This window comes from Fusarium pseudograminearum, chromosome 3 (genome assembly GCF_000303195.2).
Source record: "Fusarium pseudograminearum CS3096 chromosome 3, whole genome shotgun sequence".
In the NCBI taxonomy this organism is placed as follows: domain Eukaryota; kingdom Fungi; phylum Ascomycota; class Sordariomycetes; order Hypocreales; family Nectriaceae; genus Fusarium; species Fusarium pseudograminearum.
Genome location: NC_031953.1, coordinates 2,642,068 through 2,660,430, shown reverse-complemented (window position 1 = coordinate 2,660,430; position 18,363 = coordinate 2,642,068). Strand labels below are relative to the sequence as shown.

The 18,363-nt window shown below is 48.9% G+C and overlaps 6 protein-coding genes across 6 annotated transcripts, besides 2 other annotated features; 1 reads left to right on the top strand and 5 right to left on the bottom strand.

The window, feature by feature from the left end:
- Window positions 1–1,641: 1,641 nt before the first annotated feature.
- On the bottom strand, window positions 1,642–2,051 carry FPSE_06143 (uncharacterized protein; the record flags this gene model as incomplete). Its single annotated transcript, XM_009259261.1, has 2 exons — window positions 1,642–1,741; window positions 1,819–2,051. 2 exons carry the CDS (start codon window positions 2,049–2,051, stop codon window positions 1,642–1,644), a joined length of 333 nt encoding a protein of 110 aa, XP_009257536.1.
- A 935-nt stretch (window positions 2,052–2,986) lies between these two features.
- On the bottom strand, window positions 2,987–3,885 carry FPSE_06142 (uncharacterized protein; the record flags this gene model as incomplete). Its single annotated transcript, XM_009259260.1, has 2 exons — window positions 2,987–3,608; window positions 3,695–3,885. 2 exons carry the CDS (start codon window positions 3,883–3,885, stop codon window positions 2,987–2,989), a joined length of 813 nt encoding a protein of 270 aa, XP_009257535.1.
- An 842-nt stretch (window positions 3,886–4,727) lies between these two features.
- FPSE_06141 (uncharacterized protein) lies at window positions 4,728–6,160 on the bottom strand (the record flags this gene model as incomplete). Its single annotated transcript, XM_009259259.1, has 3 exons — window positions 4,728–5,591; window positions 5,643–5,968; window positions 6,031–6,160. 3 exons carry the CDS (start codon window positions 6,158–6,160, stop codon window positions 4,728–4,730), a joined length of 1,320 nt encoding a protein of 439 aa, XP_009257534.1.
- A 1,753-nt stretch (window positions 6,161–7,913) lies between these two features.
- FPSE_06140 (uncharacterized protein) lies at window positions 7,914–9,937 on the top strand (the record flags this gene model as incomplete). The annotated part of the gene is made up of 9 exons (XM_009259258.1): window positions 7,914–8,001; window positions 8,087–8,144; window positions 8,195–8,385; window positions 8,425–8,486; window positions 8,542–8,742; window positions 8,898–8,944; window positions 8,993–9,283; window positions 9,330–9,767; window positions 9,916–9,937. 9 exons carry the CDS (start codon window positions 7,914–7,916, stop codon window positions 9,935–9,937), a joined length of 1,398 nt encoding a protein of 465 aa, XP_009257533.1.
- A 338-nt stretch (window positions 9,938–10,275) lies between these two features.
- On the bottom strand, window positions 10,276–11,211 carry FPSE_06139 (uncharacterized protein; the record flags this gene model as incomplete). Its single annotated transcript, XM_009259257.1, has 1 exon — window positions 10,276–11,211. The coding sequence occupies one exon, from the start codon at window positions 11,209–11,211 to the stop codon at window positions 10,276–10,278; it is 936 nt and encodes a 311-aa protein (XP_009257532.1).
- Window positions 11,212–12,107: 896 nt separating this feature from the next.
- FPSE_06138 (uncharacterized protein) lies at window positions 12,108–15,191 on the bottom strand (the record flags this gene model as incomplete). Its single annotated transcript, XM_009259256.1, has 3 exons — window positions 12,108–12,265; window positions 12,317–14,876; window positions 15,060–15,191. 3 exons carry the CDS (start codon window positions 15,189–15,191, stop codon window positions 12,108–12,110), a joined length of 2,850 nt encoding a protein of 949 aa, XP_009257531.1.
- Window positions 15,192–15,505: 314 nt separating this feature from the next.
- Window positions 15,506–15,528: a microsatellite.
- Window positions 15,529–16,013: 485 nt separating this feature from the next.
- Window positions 16,014–16,053: a microsatellite.
- Window positions 16,054–18,363: the final 2,310 nt, after the last annotated feature.

The following is an 18,363-nucleotide window of genomic DNA, read 5'->3' as shown; positions in this document are numbered from 1 at the left end:
ACAGCTTAAGCCGATTCCTTGATTTGGAAATCCTCCTTTTCCCTTTCCCTCTTGCTAACCGTCGTCCTATCCATGTTTGTGCTGATTTTGATATGGGAGGTGGGAGGAGGTGGTGGTGGATTGGATGCCTCTGGACGGGGGAACGGTCAGGTTAAGCTGACTGTGATTCATCCAATACTTAGAGGCCTCTAAATGTCTCAGTTGGAGTGCCCCAATTTGTTGCTGCACTTGATTTCTTTGATAACCGTGACCCGACCTTGATGATGCGGGTGCATTAAGACGGGTCTGGAAATGATACAGCGAACCAATAGCCAATCTCTTCAAACCCCCGACAAGAGCGCCTGACTCGGCTCGAGTCGACTCGAGATGGATCCCCCATACCCTCTCCCAGAGGTGAGTAGGGAGGAAGGATATGGTCGGTCCCGTGCTCACAATTCTCAGCCCATTGGAACACACCAACATGAATTTGTTGCTATTCCATTGGCTTCTCGTCTACGCAAATGCTTGTTTGGTGTGGTAATGCTGTACCGTATTTGTCCGCCATGGCCAGCCAACCAAAGAGAAGCTCAGCCTGATCCGTATGCACAAGAGTTCGTTGGAGTCTCTTTTTTTTTTTTTTTTGGCTGTTCCCCCCTGGTTGGGCAGACGAGTTGTTTGGCAGTCTATAATGGGCCAGATCCGTTCTGTACAACCTGAGGATTTGATCAAGGGTAAAAAGGCGCGGCCCATTGGCCTATTGACGACGGGATCATCGTTTCTTTCATTTGTCGATATTTCCTCTTGTAATGTTTTCTCTTTCCCATGGGAGGATGATTGGTCATGGCATCGGAAAGGATGTCATTCTGCGGTTGACTGGTCGTATTTGGCGAACGTAGCACTGGCCAAGGGTTCGTCATGACCTGGGGTTTTAGAGGCTTGGGACGTAATGGCAGATAATGGATGTTTGGATCAAGCATCCAGGAGCATCATCAACAGATCAATTACACGTAAAAGATAAAACATATTTAAAAGCGTACATTTTATTCTTTTTATAATCAAGAAAGCTCAGCCACGGCCTTGATCTGGCAAGCAGCCATCCGATGCATAATGAGCTGGCAGCATCTGACTGGGTCTACAGTTCGGTTTGAGGAATAGAGCCATGCGGTATCCCTCAGGGTATCAGAAAAATTGGCCGCTGGAAGCATAAGAGACGAAATTAGTAGATCAGCTTATGCTACTTAGACTATGCCCTTTAGGCTATTTATTTTTGTAACCCAAGACTTCAGAGGTTAACTTTTCTGCTACCCAGTAGGGTATGTATATCAATTGCATCATACAGCATACAGCATAGGTAACGTGCTTTTACCAACTACGACTTCTTGGGGGAAAGAACCATACTTGCCAGCCAGATATCGCTTGTCCTATTCGCTGTTCGGATTGAACAAGAGACAAAATTACCTAGTAAGTCACTTTATGCCATGGACTTCGACTGCACACTTTAGGTCATTTATTCTTGTACACTAAGACTTGGGACGAATCATAACTCAATTGACCACATAAGAATGCTTTCTCATTCAATCTAGACTACTAAGGTAGTAACCCCTAATAATAATGTCAAAGTAACCTCAACTCCCCAGGCATTAATGCCCACTGCGTAACTTCTTATGCCTGACTCGGCGCGCGACTACCGGGACCTTCTGGCTTGGAATCCTTGGGAGTGTCGAAGACGGCCGCCATCAAAGTGAGCAGAATGACGATAAACCTAATGTTTGGTCAGTCAGTGGAAGTGTTTGGAGAGAGAAAACCCAAGTCAGTCGACTGAGTCAGTCAGTCACTTACAGATTGATGTGAGCCATGATAACAGCTGCCGTGCCACTTCGCCATTTCGCCACAAAGGGAAGAATGAAGGTCAGAGACGTAGCGGACCAGGAGAAATAGAAGATGACCAAGAAGATTGCAGTGAACACAGCTGCGATCTTGAAGACGTAGCGGGACCGGTGGTTGTGGCCTGCATCCCTCGTGGCTAGCATCAACACTGCGGTCAGGGGCACGACCCAGCCGAGGAAGCACATGAAGGCGAGGAAGACGAAGGGCAGCCGGGTTGTCGCAATGAAAGTCAGGGGATTCCGTACGATGACATCATCTTCCTAGTATATAGGGGCTTTGGTTGACGGGTGGTCGCGCATAGTCTTGATAAAATGGCTCAAAGTCGTAGGATATTTGCAAGCAGACACAGAGGCTAGAACGAAGGTTATGAAGCTCGTCACACTGAAGAGGGCAAGCAATAAGAGGAGGACAGCGCGGCCGAGACCACCCGAGGGCTTGGGTCCAGGTACTGGGCGTTGCATGGTGAATGAGAGATGTTTGTTCTGGATTGATGTAAGTGTAGTGTGTAGTGTGTAGTGTGTAATTGGATTGAAGCTAGCCAAAAAAGCAAAATGAAGATGAGGATGAAAGAAGAAGAAAGCTGGGGGAGAGAGGAGATGGGGACGTGGTTTTATTCACCAGAGGGCCCCGAGTCCCTTCCTTCCGAACTTGATACTGCCGGGGAAGCTGCCATAGGTGCTTGGGTGATGCATGATGAGAAGGCAGGCAACCATACCTGCCCAGGTACCTACATAGGTAGTAGACAGTGACAGCAGGGAGTCGCAGGCTTCAGTATGTACCTGCTCTTCCTTCCTTCCTTCTCACTCAAGTACCTACAGGTACCTAAGTACTTAGGTAGTGCCTTTGCGAAATCGGTTGCCAGAAGTATCAAGGACGACATTAGCAGATCAACTTATGCTACCTTAGTACCTTAGTAAGTGCTACTTAGATCACACGTTAGGCTCTTTATTCTTGTATCCTAAGACTTAAGGGGTCGACTTAGATGGCCTGGCAATGCGTATCCCTCTGGTCTCGGTCTCTTGAGCAGTTTGGTTCGAATGAATTGTAGATGTGCCGCTATTCGATCCTTTCCAATGCTGTAATCATTATCAAATATGACTTCGATAGACTGGGTACTATCTTATAGCTTGTGGCGTTTGGCACCACTTGCAAGCTTTGCAAACTCCTCTTGCGGTACTCCGGTCAAGAATCTCTCCAGGCCTGCAAATACTTCATGTACATTCTGCGTATGCATGATATCCATCTCCGGCTTCCTAAGTAGCTTCTTGATCCCAATCAAGCTGTCGCCGTTGAGATGATCTCCCAGTCTCTCCTCCACCTCATGCAACACTCTCGCCCTAAACTTGGCGTCGTCGCCCTCGTCAAATATGGCATTGACAAATCCACAGCGCTCCAGTTCTTGAGATCCGATGCGACGACTCATGAGCAGTGCTTCGTTCGCTCGCGCAGGTCCGAGACGCAGTGCCAGAGCCCGTGACGCACCGCCCTCGGCGACAAGACCGATAGATGAGAATGGTGTAAGAAGAAAGGTTGAAGGAGCGCAGTAGATAAAGTCGGCAAAGGCAACCAGCGCAGCTGTGAGGCCTATGACGGGGCCATTGAGACCAACGACGAGAACCTTGGGGTGAGTTGCAAAAGCGTGGGTGATGTTTAGATTGTTGGCGACAAAGCTTTGTAGCAGTTTTTTATGCGAGTCCTTGTCTTCTCCCGGTGCTTTTCGTGTAATTCCCACATCAGCTCCCCTGTTACGTGTCAGCATCCTTTGCATTTCCTGGTCACGAATGTCTGGCTATTGGTGAAGGGAATTGTGAAGGGCTTGTTTACTTACGCTGAAAAGAAGCGCCCCTTTCCCAAAATTACTGTAGTATAAACCTCATCATGAGTGGCAATCTCTCGTAGTTTCTGAGCAAGGTCGTAGTACTGCGCGCCAGTGAAAGCGTTAAGCTTTCGCTCGTTATGGATCGTCAAAATGGCTGTACGGCCGCGATATTCGAGATCGAGAATAGATTCTTCTGCCATGTTTGAGTGAGGACGTCGCTAAAAGATGTTCCTTTGGCCGGGATAGAAAAAAAGTCGATTGGATATAAGTAAGATGAAAGGCTAGGGAACAGGAGCTTAGAACAAGGAGTCGGTGCTGTCTTCTTATTCAATACTTCAGGGTAATGACTTACATGGGGATTGATTACCGTTACCCCAGATTGGTGGCGGGGAGAACGACTCCACATCAGCTATGATGCCTCGGCATGGGAATGGAGATATAGCCGACAACCAACCTTGCATCACCTTCAAGATCACCTACCCTTACCTAGGGTAGTTGTCAGAAAAATTGGACGCTAGGAGCATAAGAGACGAAATTATTATTAGTAGGTCAGCTTATGCTACTTAGACTAGGCTTTAAACTACTTATCTTTATACCCCAAGACTTATGAGGCCAACTTTTCTCCCACCTACTAGATCACTCATTTAAACAAGGGTCAGCTTATTGGAAGACATTAAAGACCAAGATGCAGTTAGTCCAGTAGACAAATCCATCATGGATCACAAACAAGCAAAGAATGGCCAATGCCGAGCAATGAAATTGAGCAATATCAACTCTTATGCCGTGCAGTCTGCGTTGAATCTCTTCGCGTAAGCAAGACGGGACGTTAAACTTCTAAGTAAGAAAATAATGGCGCTCCCGAGCATAGACTGTATTTCGACCAAAATAAACTAATAACATATGTAATGACAAACTCCTTCGCCGAAAGCGACTCCTTCGCGATCCGACATGCAATTGCTTTTCTATCATCATCAGAGTGCGTCGCATGTAAAAGATATGTGGCAAGGCCTTTTTCTATCCAGACCGCCATGTCCACGGTCCTCTATCGACGCTTGGGAGCAATATGTCTCTGCTTGGGGAAGTTTAGAGGTAGTGCCAATCGTGCCAGAGATACCGTGGTCTTGGTCTCCTTGTTCGTCACAGGCTTGACACGACCACCGATTTCATGGAAGTAGGCGTTCATCGTCTTCTGGTCAATCTTCAGATCATCGCGCAAGTTCTGCGTATCAACCTCGAAGTTATCGATGATGCTAGCGAACACACAGCAATGCGTAATCAGGAGATCGATGTGGAACTTTCGCATCTCGCCTCGGTCGGAGAACTTTCGGCGAATGCTCTCGACAACGGCCTCGGGCGCGGGAGCAAGGAATTCCCTGAGCTTGTCGCGTGGCGGTATAGAACGAGTACCACGAGCCTTTCCGGGCTTGGAGTGAAGGTAGAAGAGTAGAACGAAGAAGAAGTATCGTAGCACGCGAAGTCTGTCCGTGGCGTCTTCGTTGCCTGCCACCCGGGTCACACGTGCGGCCACAAATCGTGAAGGTACCTGGATGCTCTCCTTATGCTGAACCTTCTCTTGCCATTCTCGAACTGGCACCAGCTTGAGGATATCAGCTCCGATGATTCTCTTGGGATCGTATACGTCTTGGATCTCGGTCGCTTCCAGGTTGGGGATGGGCACAGGTCTGGCTTCATCAACAACAGCTTGTAGTTCTTCTCTTGACGCCATGGTCGATGTAACCTCTCCGACGGAACTGAGCATGGCGCGAGCAGCAGCGTCGATCTTTGTAGGGGCTTCTCCGGCCTTCTTCTGTGGCGCAATGGCGTTCAAGACATTCTCCTGGATCGCCTTCTTCGCCTTCTTGGTACCGAACGTCTGGCCAAGGTCGATCTTGAGTTGCATCATAGTCTGTGATTTGTTAGCAAGACGAGCCTGCATGAAATGTTGCGCCAAGCATACCTGGCTGGCATCGCGCTCGTCAGCGGCAGCAGCAGCGCTCTGCTTTGCCCGCACTGCTGCCCGCATAGTCATCTTCTTTGCCTCAACCACCTCGAGCTTGCCAGACTTTGGGTCGTATATTCCAAGGAAGTGGTTCAGAGCTGGCTTGAGGCCTCTAGCTCCATCTGCCTTGACTGTGTAGTCCATGGTTCGGTGCGCGTTGGAGTGCAACAAAAAGTCTTTCTCGCCAGCTGACTTTGTCTGTTTGGCCTTTGACTTGGCAGCATCTTTGGGCGCATACGAATGGAAGGGAATGTCCTTAGGCACATCGAATCCAACAGCCGTAGCTATAGTCGCAAGATTAGTATCGGATTGGTCGCAGTCATGTTTAAAAAGAGGTTGGTCGTACCGATTACGGGAGGACAATGCTTGGGTCTGAGAACAGAAGAGACAGTTGTTGAGGGAGATGCATCGATGGCGACCTTCTTCTTTGGCTTCGAGGTTGTATCCCCACCTCTCTTGCGCTTTTCTGAACCCATGTTGTGTTGCGTCGCTTTGTCAATGAGGATATCCCAGTTGCGCAGGATCTAAGTTTTTTTTTTCGACTATCCCACCTCTATGCGGCAGAAAATGACTAGGCCGAAGTTTGGCCGACAGCGTAAGGAAGGCGGTCAAGGCGCTGTATGTGCCCCACTAAAGCTGCATACAGGTGAAGGATGTCAATACAGAGAGAGTGTCGCTAGCGGATCCGAAAATCAACTTGCGACCGGAGCAAAATGAACCACAGACTTGCGATGTGATCATAACCCGGTTCTTTCCTCTCAATTGAAGTCGCAATACCCTCAAATACTTGCTAGAGGTTATTTAAAAGTCACACCAATGATGGACCGCGATTTTTATCAAAGTTTCAGGATTCTCTGCAGAAGTATCAACGGCGCTAAGACCAGTGACGTCGTGCCACTTTGGGTTGATGAGACAGGGTTTCACACACAATAGATCGTGTCAATTATTCAACCACGATAAAATATATCCAGCTCGGCTGTTAACTATTCATCACAATAGCAAGAAGAAACCCCCTTGTAATTGACCAGAGATGGGAGCTTTGGCTGTGTAAAACACGACAATATCACCCACCACGCGACAGGGCAAGCTTCCCCGCTTCTGGGAGCTAGGATCTACATCACTAGGGCATAATCACTGAGTACACACAAAAAGTTGGCAGAGGAATCTCTGTATTTCTTTATCTTAGAATGTTGTTGTGATGCTTTGTGTTGGTGAGCATTTGATAGTGGTCGATCCAACACCGCCTTATGCCTGACCATCTGATTGTCATAATCCCATCCACCATAATATTTATTGTGTGCCACAACAGCCGCTCAAGTGCGGGGTTCAACCACCCTGACGTAATTCCCAAAGTCAAATCCCAGCTCAATGCGTTGCGGGAGATCCCAGAGGCGCCAGAATGGCAAGTGCCCTGCTTCGGCCAAGGTATCGTTGAGGCGTGCGAGGTCGTAACATCATGAGAGATGAGTCAAGTCAGGTTGAGATGCGATGCGTTTATTTGCTGTGAAGATGGTCAGCGACAAGTCATGATGTCGGTCGAGATGGTGCAACTTACGATCTGGCCCTCATCTTTCTTCTCTTGCGCTTGAGGCGGCGAACCCGCTTCTTCCTCCATTTGGCTCTCATCTTGATCGACGGTGCTGTTGGAAGTCGTTAGCAACTGTGCAAATCAAATAGCTGCGAGCAGATAGCTTCACGGTGGCAAAGAGCTAAGCTCTATGCATGTCCGGAAGCTACTAGCCCATGGCCAGGGTAGGGTCGCGTAAACTTACTCTTTCGTGGATGAGAAACTTGTTGGGATAAGGAACAAACTCTTCCGCGGGGAGATTTTTTGGCTCTTTATAAAGGCAGGCACAAGTAGGTGCAAAATCAATCACGTGATTGTGTGATGCCCTCGATCGCACCTGCCCTTACTTTAACTTGGGTGGGGGACGAGATACGTGCGAGAAAGCACATGCACTGTATTACACACAGTCTAAACTCCGATTGAATAGAAGGAAGGGAGGAGGGCATTGATTCAGTACAACAATAGGGACTTGATCAAATCCTTTACGAACAATAGCGAAGTTGCTACTCAATTGACGTTTACTTACCAATCATGACTATCGCATAGAATATTCATCATTCAAAGTGACTTGCTACACATATTTTGTTCTCTTAACTTACACAACAGAGCACTTACATCAACCAGCAGGTGTCTCAAGCCTGACCTCATTCGTGAGCCTAAAGATGGACGACGACGCAGTAAGGAAATCCCAGGAAACACCAGCTGCATTTCTTCACTCGGTCGACGCCAGAAGCAACAATCAATCTCATCGTACGTTCTCGGAGATGAAATAAAAATCCCACGATCCGACACGATCTCCACCCCCTGTAGTGCCACCCACTAATGTGTCTCTCAGTGGTATTCCCGGTGTACGAACGAGATATCTTCAAGATCGGGCGAGACATTCGCTCAAAGTGAGTAGAAAGGCACGGAAAGTGAGACAATGTTTGACAATGGCACACAGTTCATTAGCCATCGACAATGATCCAGACATGCTGGTTTCCCGAAACCACTGCGAGATTTATGTTGTCGTATATGAGCCAACTATCAATCACATCTACGTTCGGGATCGCAAGTCTTCCAACGGGACCTTGGTGAATGGAAGGCTCATTGGGTCTGGTCCTGAAATCAGTCCCGGGTACTTGCTGCAGCATGGTGATGTGATTGAGATTCGACCTTACTAGAAGTTCACAGTCGCTCAGTATCAACCATCTCCTCGCCATGAAATGACAGCGCTACAGCAAGAGGAGTGCAAGGTAGCTATTGATGCGGTTTTCAATTATCTGAACCTTGGAGACTAACGAGTGCAAGTTGTTTGCTAGCAAGTATCAAGTGACTGATCATTGCCTCGGTCACGGAGCAGAGGGAGCCGTATGTCTTGCCAACGACGTTCAAACAGGAAAGCAATTGGTCTGCAAATTGGTCAATCTGGATAAAATTCACGGGAAGAATGCTCAAGATGAAATACGACGCAAGTTCCAGGAGGCGGACATTTTACGCCAGCTGCATCATGTGAGTCTACTGTCTCTCGGAGTAACAGAAAGCTCTCAACTTCTGATGGCATATGGAACCACTCTTCAATCAGTCTGCTCCGATTCTTTGCTCAGAGGCCAGAGATATACTGCCTCTGATCCTCTTATATTTAGAGCGCCACTGACCCTGTCTAGCCCAACATCCTGTCTTACGTGGATGCCATTTCCTCTCCGCATACACTGTGAGTATCTTGATTATCTACTGAGCGATTCTCTGACACTGTCATTAGCTATACATTCACCGAGCTTGCTTCCGGTGGTGACCTCATGTCGTTCATTATGCGGCGCGGCATTGTCAAGGAGTCAGAGTCCATAATCATCATTCGCCAGGTGGCTCGGGCTCTCGCATATATCCACGAGAAAGGCATAGTTCACCGCGATCTTAAGCCAGAGAACATACTCCTGGCTTATTCTCCCAAAATCACCTGCCATCGAGTAATGCTCTCCGATTTCGGTACCTCTGCTGTCCCTCGACGAAGCAGGATGATTACAAACGCTGGCACAGCAGGATACCAAGCACCGTATGTTATCTACCAATTCAGCCGTGACACTGGTTAATAAATACAGGGAATTTGTAACGACTGGCGAAGCCCATACGGCAGCCGTTGATATATGGTCCTTGGGCGTTGTTGCTTTTACGCTCTTAGTATCTGATCACCACGATGGAGTGCTCAATCAAATGACCGAAGAGGAGATTCGCCAATACATCACGCAGACCTTCAGCCTATTAACAAAACGACCTTCTCTTGATGCGGCTAAATTTGTCCGAAGCTGCCTGCGGCTGAATCCCTTGCGCAGAATCAGCGCTCACGAAGCGAAGAGGCACGAGTGGCTATATGGTAAAAAGAAGAACGTGGAACTTTTCAAGCGACTGGATAGAAGAGTCATATCTTCCTGGGAACCTCAGAATGCACTCAGACCGATGCCTTGGTCGTTGCCTGACCTTGTCCCGCCGCCCAGGCATCGGAAACATGACTGCTACAGCTTGAGAGATGAGTTGACTTAGTAAGTTCGGGAACCTTGAACGTAGAAGCCGAACGTTCTGCTGACTTTTCGTCCAAGTAGTTCACTTTCGTCTACGGGAAGCGCAGGGTCTTCTGCTAGTCCGTATTTTACGACGACAGCTCGATAGATTGAAACGACTATCCTACAGCACAAAGGGGACGCAGAAGTAGGAACCATCCAGTCTGATTCAGGGACTAGAACTTGGAGAAATTACGGGAAATATTTGAGCCTGAACCATCGCACTGGCCATCTGCTTATATTTTGCGAAATCATCAGTCGGCGCCGTAAACACTACACAGCATACTGGGAGTGTGTTTGATCACACGGCGGCAGCATTAGAGCATTGAACTTTTGGAATGATGGGAAAATGGAATTCACTGAGAGCTTGGCAAGCTAGGCGGCGCGTCTTTAGATCAATCAGATGGGTAATATTTCGGAGAGACATGGTGGTTTATATTCAAAAGAAATGCAAGCTAACTCCTTTTCTGTGCACGAATCACTCAGCCTTTCACTCACCCTCAGGCGAAATAGATTTCAAGAAATCTTGCCACCTTCTGGGCATGTTCTGCTGATCCGGCTCACCACCCAGGTCCTTTCTTTCTGGCCATGCCGGCATAGGCTGAATGCCCTCAGGCCTCTTATTTTGCCTTAACTTTTCCTTCATCCTCAACATCCATTTACGTGCCTCGTCTTCTAGTTCGTCGTATCCAAAGAATTGGCCTTCGGCAAACTTCCACGATCTTAGCATGTTGCTTTTCAGCATCAAGTGACGCTTGACCAGACATCGTCTCGCATTCCGTGCGCAAGGCTCGCAGATGTGTTCATCGTCACTCGTACGCCCACACCGTCTACCTAGGACTATGCACTGAAGGCAAGAAAAGCCGTCTGTAGAAGCCACCGAGATAGGGCGAACGTGGCGATCGATGATGATAACGTTAGCGGGAAACCCGTCCACGTAGTGTACGGGCTCTTTTTGCTTGCGTTCTTTCTCAATAATGTCGAGACTGTCAACACGATACTCAAGCGCAACCATACGCTTTTCGTACGCCTCCTTTGTCTCGTGAATAGCGCGATGGAGTCCGAGCCCTCTCTCTTCCTTGGCAACTTCCTCATCAATGAGAGCCTCGATCTCCTCTTTGGAAGGTTCGGTATCCCTGATTCGAGGAGAGATGACAATGGCTCTTCCTAGCCTGTCTAGGAATTCTGCCTCTGCCTCTTCCTCTGCCGCCCGTCTCTTGTACGCCGCTTCTCGAGCAGCAACATATTGGGCTTCTGTCAGTGCGTCCTGGCGAGCAAGTTTCTCCTTCCGAAGCTTTTCTTGTCGTTGAGAAAAAAGGGATGAGACTGTTGACAATAGATCGAGGGGAGCGGGGGGTGGTGCGTTGGGATCAAGCTCCTGCACGAGATCAGATAGGGGGGACCGGTGAGAATTTGTGGTAGCCATGGTTGTTGTAGTGTTTGGTGATTTCTTGAGGAATTTTGTGGAGGATTGATAGGGGGAGCATCTTGACGACTTATAAGCCCAAGGTGAGAGATGTACAAGACTGCGCACACGAAGAACAAAGACAACAATAGATTTTGTGTTCAGGTTGTATTCTCTGAACAAACCATGGCGAAAACATTTCGCTATCTAGATAAGACAAACATATGTGGACTTGTCCTACATGAACATGCATTCTTCAACTACTAACACAGGCTTCATAGGCAAACGTCACAACACCATTGCTGGTCGACATGGATGAGACTTCACTGCAGGCCATGAAAAGTTGCCAAACCAGGACTTCACATGGAAGACCTGGGCATTGTCATTGTTTCCCTTTTTACCCTTTCTTTGACTCTTGATACTGTAACTCTCCATGGTGTGGTAGAACAACTGCAAAACTTTGTTCCCAACATGATGGAGCTATTTGACGAGCCATTACTGACTGATATACACAAACCCAAACCACCTCCAAACCTCAACTAAAACCCTAGTATGTCCGGTCCGAAAATATGGACAAAGCCTACGCCTTATCCAAAAGTACAGAGGTGACCCCTGAAACAAGCAACAAAAAATCGAATGGAAGAAAGAAATCAACAAAAAGCTAAGCCAGAAACGCCGTATGAAAATGCTCTTTTGGCAATGCGCAAATAGAAAACCCTAAACGCCCGCTGCATGTAGATCCTATAATCAATGACTGGCTGTTGACATGCTCCTGTGAGTCGCAAGCCAAACCCCGTAGCGCCCTAAATCCAAATATGGCAGAGAAAAAGACTTGGAAATCCATCAAAATCTCACAATGGTATGATGGGTATCGTTATCAGTTATGACGCTTCGCTATGAAATCCGTCTCCTGGGTTTCATGAAGATGAATGCGAGGGAACACTTCGTGGTGTCATATCGCCGCTGCGACGGCGCACTGCCTGCTGATAAGCAAGGGTTGTTTTGCTGTTGGCCTCGGCAATCATTTGTTGCTTCTTGCGCACAGCAGCAAGTCGTCCTGTGATCATTTTAATCACTATGAGTGTGTTAGACCGCATCCCTTGTACAATAATCTCAGATAACTTACTCTTTCGAACGTGAGCCTCCTCATCGCTGTCAAGCTCGCCCCCGCTTACTTCCTTGACAGCCTCTCTCTCAGCTTCTTTACCAGTAGACAGCCTTCTTGTTTCGGAACCCGATTCCTCATCGTTGTCCAATACGGCTTCAAGCATCCGAATAGCCGTGATATACGATATTTCGCAACCTGAGAGGTTCTCATTGGTGACCTCATCGATGGCTGCAGCCCGACTCATCTCCAGAGCCCGATCGTACATAAGCTTTTCGGCGCTGATACCTGGAGTGAGATAAACTTGCTTTGTGGGACTTCCGGCTGAGGAAGCAATCGACTCAGTGCCATGGTTGGATGGGTGGCTGGGATGATCATCAGGCAGTTGCTTCTGCGCTTCTGTGAGTTTAAGGCGGACAATTTCTGACTTCTCTAGCACTTCGTTGAAGCGTTGTCGAACCCACTGTACCACGGCGTTGATGCGCTGAACAACCGTCTGAGCTGCTGCTGCTGACAAGCCGGTGCCCATGTCTCCTCGGCTCTTCTTGGACCACCAGAGACTAGCTATGTCCATAGCTCGGGCAAGAAGAGTGAGTGACTTGACGTACAAAACAAGAGCTTCCTCCGATAAAGCCACAATTGCTTCCACCGTCAACCCATCTTCCTCGTTAACCAGCTGTTCAGGCTCAAGACCGCCCAAGATGTGATCTGCGGACGGTGCCAGTGGAACGAGTTGCTTGTATTTGACTTCGGCAAATCCATAAACACAGTCGCTTCGGGTTGCAAATTCCTCAATGGTTTGTGCAGCTTTACCATCCTCATCCGTACTCTGGACGTTTCTGCCGTCTCCCAGGAGCCCAACAGGCGCTTGGGGTGTTGGATATGTTGGAAAGGCTTGGTAAAGCGGCGGAGACGGGCCTTTTGGTGAAGCTCGCAGCGGAGGAACCTTGAAACCAAAGAGTCGCAGACTGGCGTCCTGGATGGCCTTGGAGATAGCACTCGATGCCGAGCCAGGGCTAGCAGAAAGAGCTTTCTCGTATGATGACTTCCGGTCATGGCGTCCAGTCACCAACGCATTGCGAGACGATGGAGTTGAAATTGCACCTGTTGTGGATGTGGGTGCCCCTTGTTGGGTGTATCGTCGAGTCATGGGTCCAGATCTCTGGGATGCGTCGCCGAGTTTCTCGTTGGCTGCCAGCTCATCGGCCAGAGCGTTGACTTCAACATGGCGTCTCTCAACCACAACGTATTCCCGCTCCAGAGCTACGTCCTGAGCTGCCCTCTCTTCTTCGGTGATGGGCGGATTACTCAACGCTCTGTTTCTACGTACCTGATTTAATAGAGATGTGGGAGGCGAGGCCCTATTGCGACCCGTTACTTGATCATAAGCAACCTGTTGAACAGGAGCAGTCATCGCATGCTGAGCTACAGGACGGCGGATGCCCAAGCCCTCTCCACCTTCGCGAGGGGAGTTGCCAGTGGTACGTTGGCTTTCGTTTGATCGCCGAGTATATCGACCCTCCCCCGGACTTCCCACCTGTGGTGATCTGGGTTGCTGCTCTCTAGGAGACCTGGAGACAAGAGCTTCCGTCGGAGACTGGTGACCAGTCTGACGTGGGCTGCGGGACGATAGGGACGGCGAACCAGACTGGAAAGCTGACCTTGGATCTCGGGATTCTTGCCTGGGTGGCTTGGGAATGTCATCTTCTACGAGACCAGGGATTTCACTGGTTACTACCTGATGGGTGAAGAAATTCTCAAAGCTGAGCCGTTCGACCGGGCTTCTCTTCAAGAGACTTCGAATTAGAGCCTTTAGCTCAGGAGTGATGCTGACCTCCCTCGGAAACTTGATAACATCCTCAGCAGCTTCAATCTTTCTCAATAACTCGACATGATTTCTGGCCCGGAACGGAGGGCGACCTGTGCTCATCTCATAGAGCACAGTTCCCACTGACCAAAGATCGGCTTTCGCATCATATCGCTCGTATCGGAGAATTTCTGGGGCCATGTACAGGGGGGACCCACAGAGGGTATCGGCCAGGGAAGTGGAGGGAAGCACTCGGGCGAAGCCGAAGTCGGCAAGTTTGAGCATAGGTAGAGATGCCAAACCAGAAATCGGAATCAGTGAATCCTGGCTGGCTTGCATGACTGGGCGACTCCTTTGGTCTCTGAAGGGTCGCGAGGGTAATAGTAGTAGGTTTTGGGGCTTGACGTCTCGATGAACGTAGTTTTTGCTGCGCAGAAACTCGAGGGCACTAGTCAGCTGTTTTAGGAAATGTCGAATGACAACCTCATGCAAGCCAGAATTCGGCATGCTGGGGTATTTGCGTGCCATGTCATGCGTGGCAGGATGTGTAGCGAGCTTTTCTCGTTTTTTGATGAAGAGGGATAAGTCGCCAAGCTCGCAGTATTCCATAATCAGGTTGATATGGCTAGTTGATTCGATGCAGTCATGGAGGGCAACGATATGTGGGTGGCGTAATGTCTTGAGAATTTGGATTTCGCTGTAAAGATTCTCTCTTAGCTTCTTGTTCAGGCGTTCAAGCTCGACGGACTTTATGGCGACAGCAGCTTTGGTTTCCTGTTGTCATGTATGTTAGCGATCGATGTATATTGGTTGACCATGCGCTCCTGTATGTGACCCGTGATACCAAGGCAGCAGTCTGATAAGCTGCCAAGGTAATGCAAAAGCGACAAACTGGTAGCGCAACTCGATGCGATGATGGGGAAGCGACGCAAGGTCAGTATGAAAGCTGTGTCGTACCTTATGCCAGCCCAGATACACTTGAGCAAAACTGCCTTTACCAATCTCGGAGCCGATGTTGAACTGTCCTACAGCCCGACTGCCCGACTTCCTGGACCCTGAGGAGGTCGACGACTCCTGTGGGCCCGCCATAGCTTCCTGTTTGTTGTTATCGATGTCAGGAAGATAGCCGGATATCTTGTAGCCCTAGGGCTTATGATGTTCGAAGGTCTATCGCAGAAAAAATCGTCATGTAAACGGAGGATGGGAAGCTGTCGCAAGAGCCAAAGGGCAAGGTAGAAGGGCCGGGAAGTATGTCGAGGTCGAGATGATGCTTATCAACCAGATCGAAAGCGATAGTGGACAAGGCGGAGGCGAGATCTTGCGCTGGCGAGTTGTTGAACTAGCAAGTGGTTGGTAGAGGAGGCAAGGACCCTTATGGACGGCAAACAGCTGAAGACAGACTGGATGAGACGAGACGAGACGAGACAATAAAGCTACCTTAGCTCAAGAGGCAAAGGTACTGGTGAGGTAGTAGTAAGTATCCGAAAGGGTGCGTTTTGACCCGGTTGCGCGCCTGCACTGCAGTATCGAGACAAACGCAAGTTAGCAGTGGTTGAGTATAGTAGAACAAACAGCAAAGTTCGAGGGCGAGAACTCGTATCAAACGAAGAGAAATGAAGAGAGGAAGGACAAGCTTGACAAGTGAGAACAAAAAGAAAAGGGAAAAAGGATGAACAAGAAGCTACGGTGCACCGGGGGGGATGCGTGCGTGTGACAACGATGGTGACGGCACGAGCAATGGCGATCGCGGACTGGCCCAAGTCCTAGTAGGTATGGTCTAGTGATTCTACTGGACTGGACTGGACTGTATTCCCCTGTAGCGAGCACTACAGGCAGAAGAGACACAGCACCAGAGACAGCCCGGCAGGGGTGTCGATGCTTGTGCTTGTGCTCTGGGTACTGTACTGGTGCGACAGGGCAGGATAGGACAGGACACGATGGACGGGACAGGTACCAAGGTATGGATGCTGGTACATGGCTGCACTAACACCTAGATACAGGCTGGGGGGCGGCCGGACAAGGGCAGGTGACTAAGACGATATCGAGCACTCACCAGAATGGTAGACCGAGAGACCCTTTTAGATTCAATCTCAGGCGTTTACGGGTAGTGACTGTTGGCATGAACCTTTCGTACTGTGAGCGAGTACTGTCGAGCGTGATCGGAGCCTTTGTTCCCAGTGACCGAAGACGCGGAAAGGGCGGTTAGGGAGGATGAAGACGATAGCGGTGACTAGAAAGGTCGATGTTATCATCTAGCAGTCTAGAGTCTGGGATTATGCAGGTCGATTATTCGTACGTATTGCTGAAAAGGGCGTAGCGTAGATATAGTTCAAACAGGCGGGAATAGAAAGCGTGCAGAGACAGACCCGACTCGACTCAGAGGCAGATAGAACAGACCAGGCTGTGAAGGTTGCGTCACACAGCTTAGAAGTTACAGTTTCTTTTTAAAGAACGGTAACGTGATGGATTTGTCAGTGTATAGTATATATGTGCAAGCAGCAGTAGTAGTATGGAATGATGGGCAATGATTTAAAATAGAGAAAAATACTGAGATAAGCAAGCGCAGGACATGACAAGAGCAGTAGAAACTGAATGATGATAATAAAGTGGATGAAGAGGCTGTGAAAAGACGAATGACTCCCCGAACCAAGCCATACCAAAGTCAGTAAAGTCAGTTTTCTAGAAGAGGAAAATGGGGGATTTCATGGATGGCTGTGGCTGCGTGCAGTGGAAAGGTGCCTACAAAGTAACCCTTGAGTACAGTAACTTGGTCTTTAGCGTGTGAACTGCCGCAGTCGTCAGAGGGTCCAGTGAGTCCTGCGTCTCCATGCGTCCTGACCCCCCGCCCAGCAGGGATCCATCTCTGGAAAGGATACCAGGGGGGTGGGTACATGGGATCTGTGCGAGAGTCAGCCTCAAGACACAAGTATCCCATCCATCCCTCGTTGAATGACAGCCAGACAGCCTCAGATATGGGTGTGAAGGACTGAGACATACGCAGGGGATCGTGAATTGGATGACTCTGACTCCGAGTCTGGATATGTAAATACCTAGATAATGCGCCTCTTTGGGAACAAAAGGAAAGAAAGACACAATGATCAAAAAGGGATGTTTTTGCGGGGGGGACGACCAACCTACCTAATGGCTAATTGATCCCTCTTGGTTGACCCCGTGATACACCCCAAGCCCAGGTGGCCGGGGTTGAAGAGAGAAGAGAGATTGAAACCTGGAAGGGCCAACGAGTGACGAACGAAGGGTACGATGCAACGAGCGGGTGAGCCAGTCACTCGTACTGTATTTTCTGGGTACTACTGACTTGGTAGTAGTAGTCAGAAGGGGGAAAAAGAACCGACAACCACTACAGCCTCTTGATTTATACCAGTCAGTCCGTGTTCAACTTTAAAGATAAAAGAGGTTAAACCCAAAATTCAAATCCGTTACTTGCAAAGCTAAACTACCTTGAGCCAAGTTTCAACAGCCCAGCTTGACGATTTATCTTGTTGTCTGCCTACCTCGTGAGGAGGTCTAACGATGGGATGGTCCAGTGGAATTAACTGATATGATGAACTAGCTAACCAGGTCGGTACTGTACAGTATTCGTTGTAGGTAACTGCTCAAACTCAATTTACTGCCTAGGTAGTCCTAGACCTGTTTGTTGACTCAAGAATCAGATACAGATACAGATCCCAGTTACACTTTGAATGTACATGGTTGTATCCAATGCTTGCCGAGGTCCTCCGGCCCCACATATTCCATGCCTCGCCCACCCGGGGCATGACAGGGGAGCTTAAGCAAGGTACAGGCAGTCCTTACGGTGCAAACAGCACTGATTTGAAGCTTGATGGACATGAAACAAACCAACTTGACAACCGAGTGATCCATGATCTTGTTATTCCAGGTTTGTATGAGGGTAGTACGAATAGTATACATGCTACGGAGTATGCAGGTACTCACTCAATCTTGGAATAAAGCGAACCATCCAGGTCTCTGACTGGCCATGTTTCTCCCCCTACGCCATAACCTGCTGAAGCGTCCCCTTGCCACGAGGTGCAACACGGCCTGGCCTGGAGAAAGCAAAGACAGAAACAGGGACATTGACTGATGGGCCACTTCAGACAGATTGATATGATTGATAGGGAAATATCCGGATCGGCAAGAGCACATGCTGTGCCGAACAAATTCCAGGTGCCTACCTGTGTCCATGTATGTACCAAGGTACTAACTAATGTAAGCTCGTGCCAAGTATCTGATGCATGGCTAA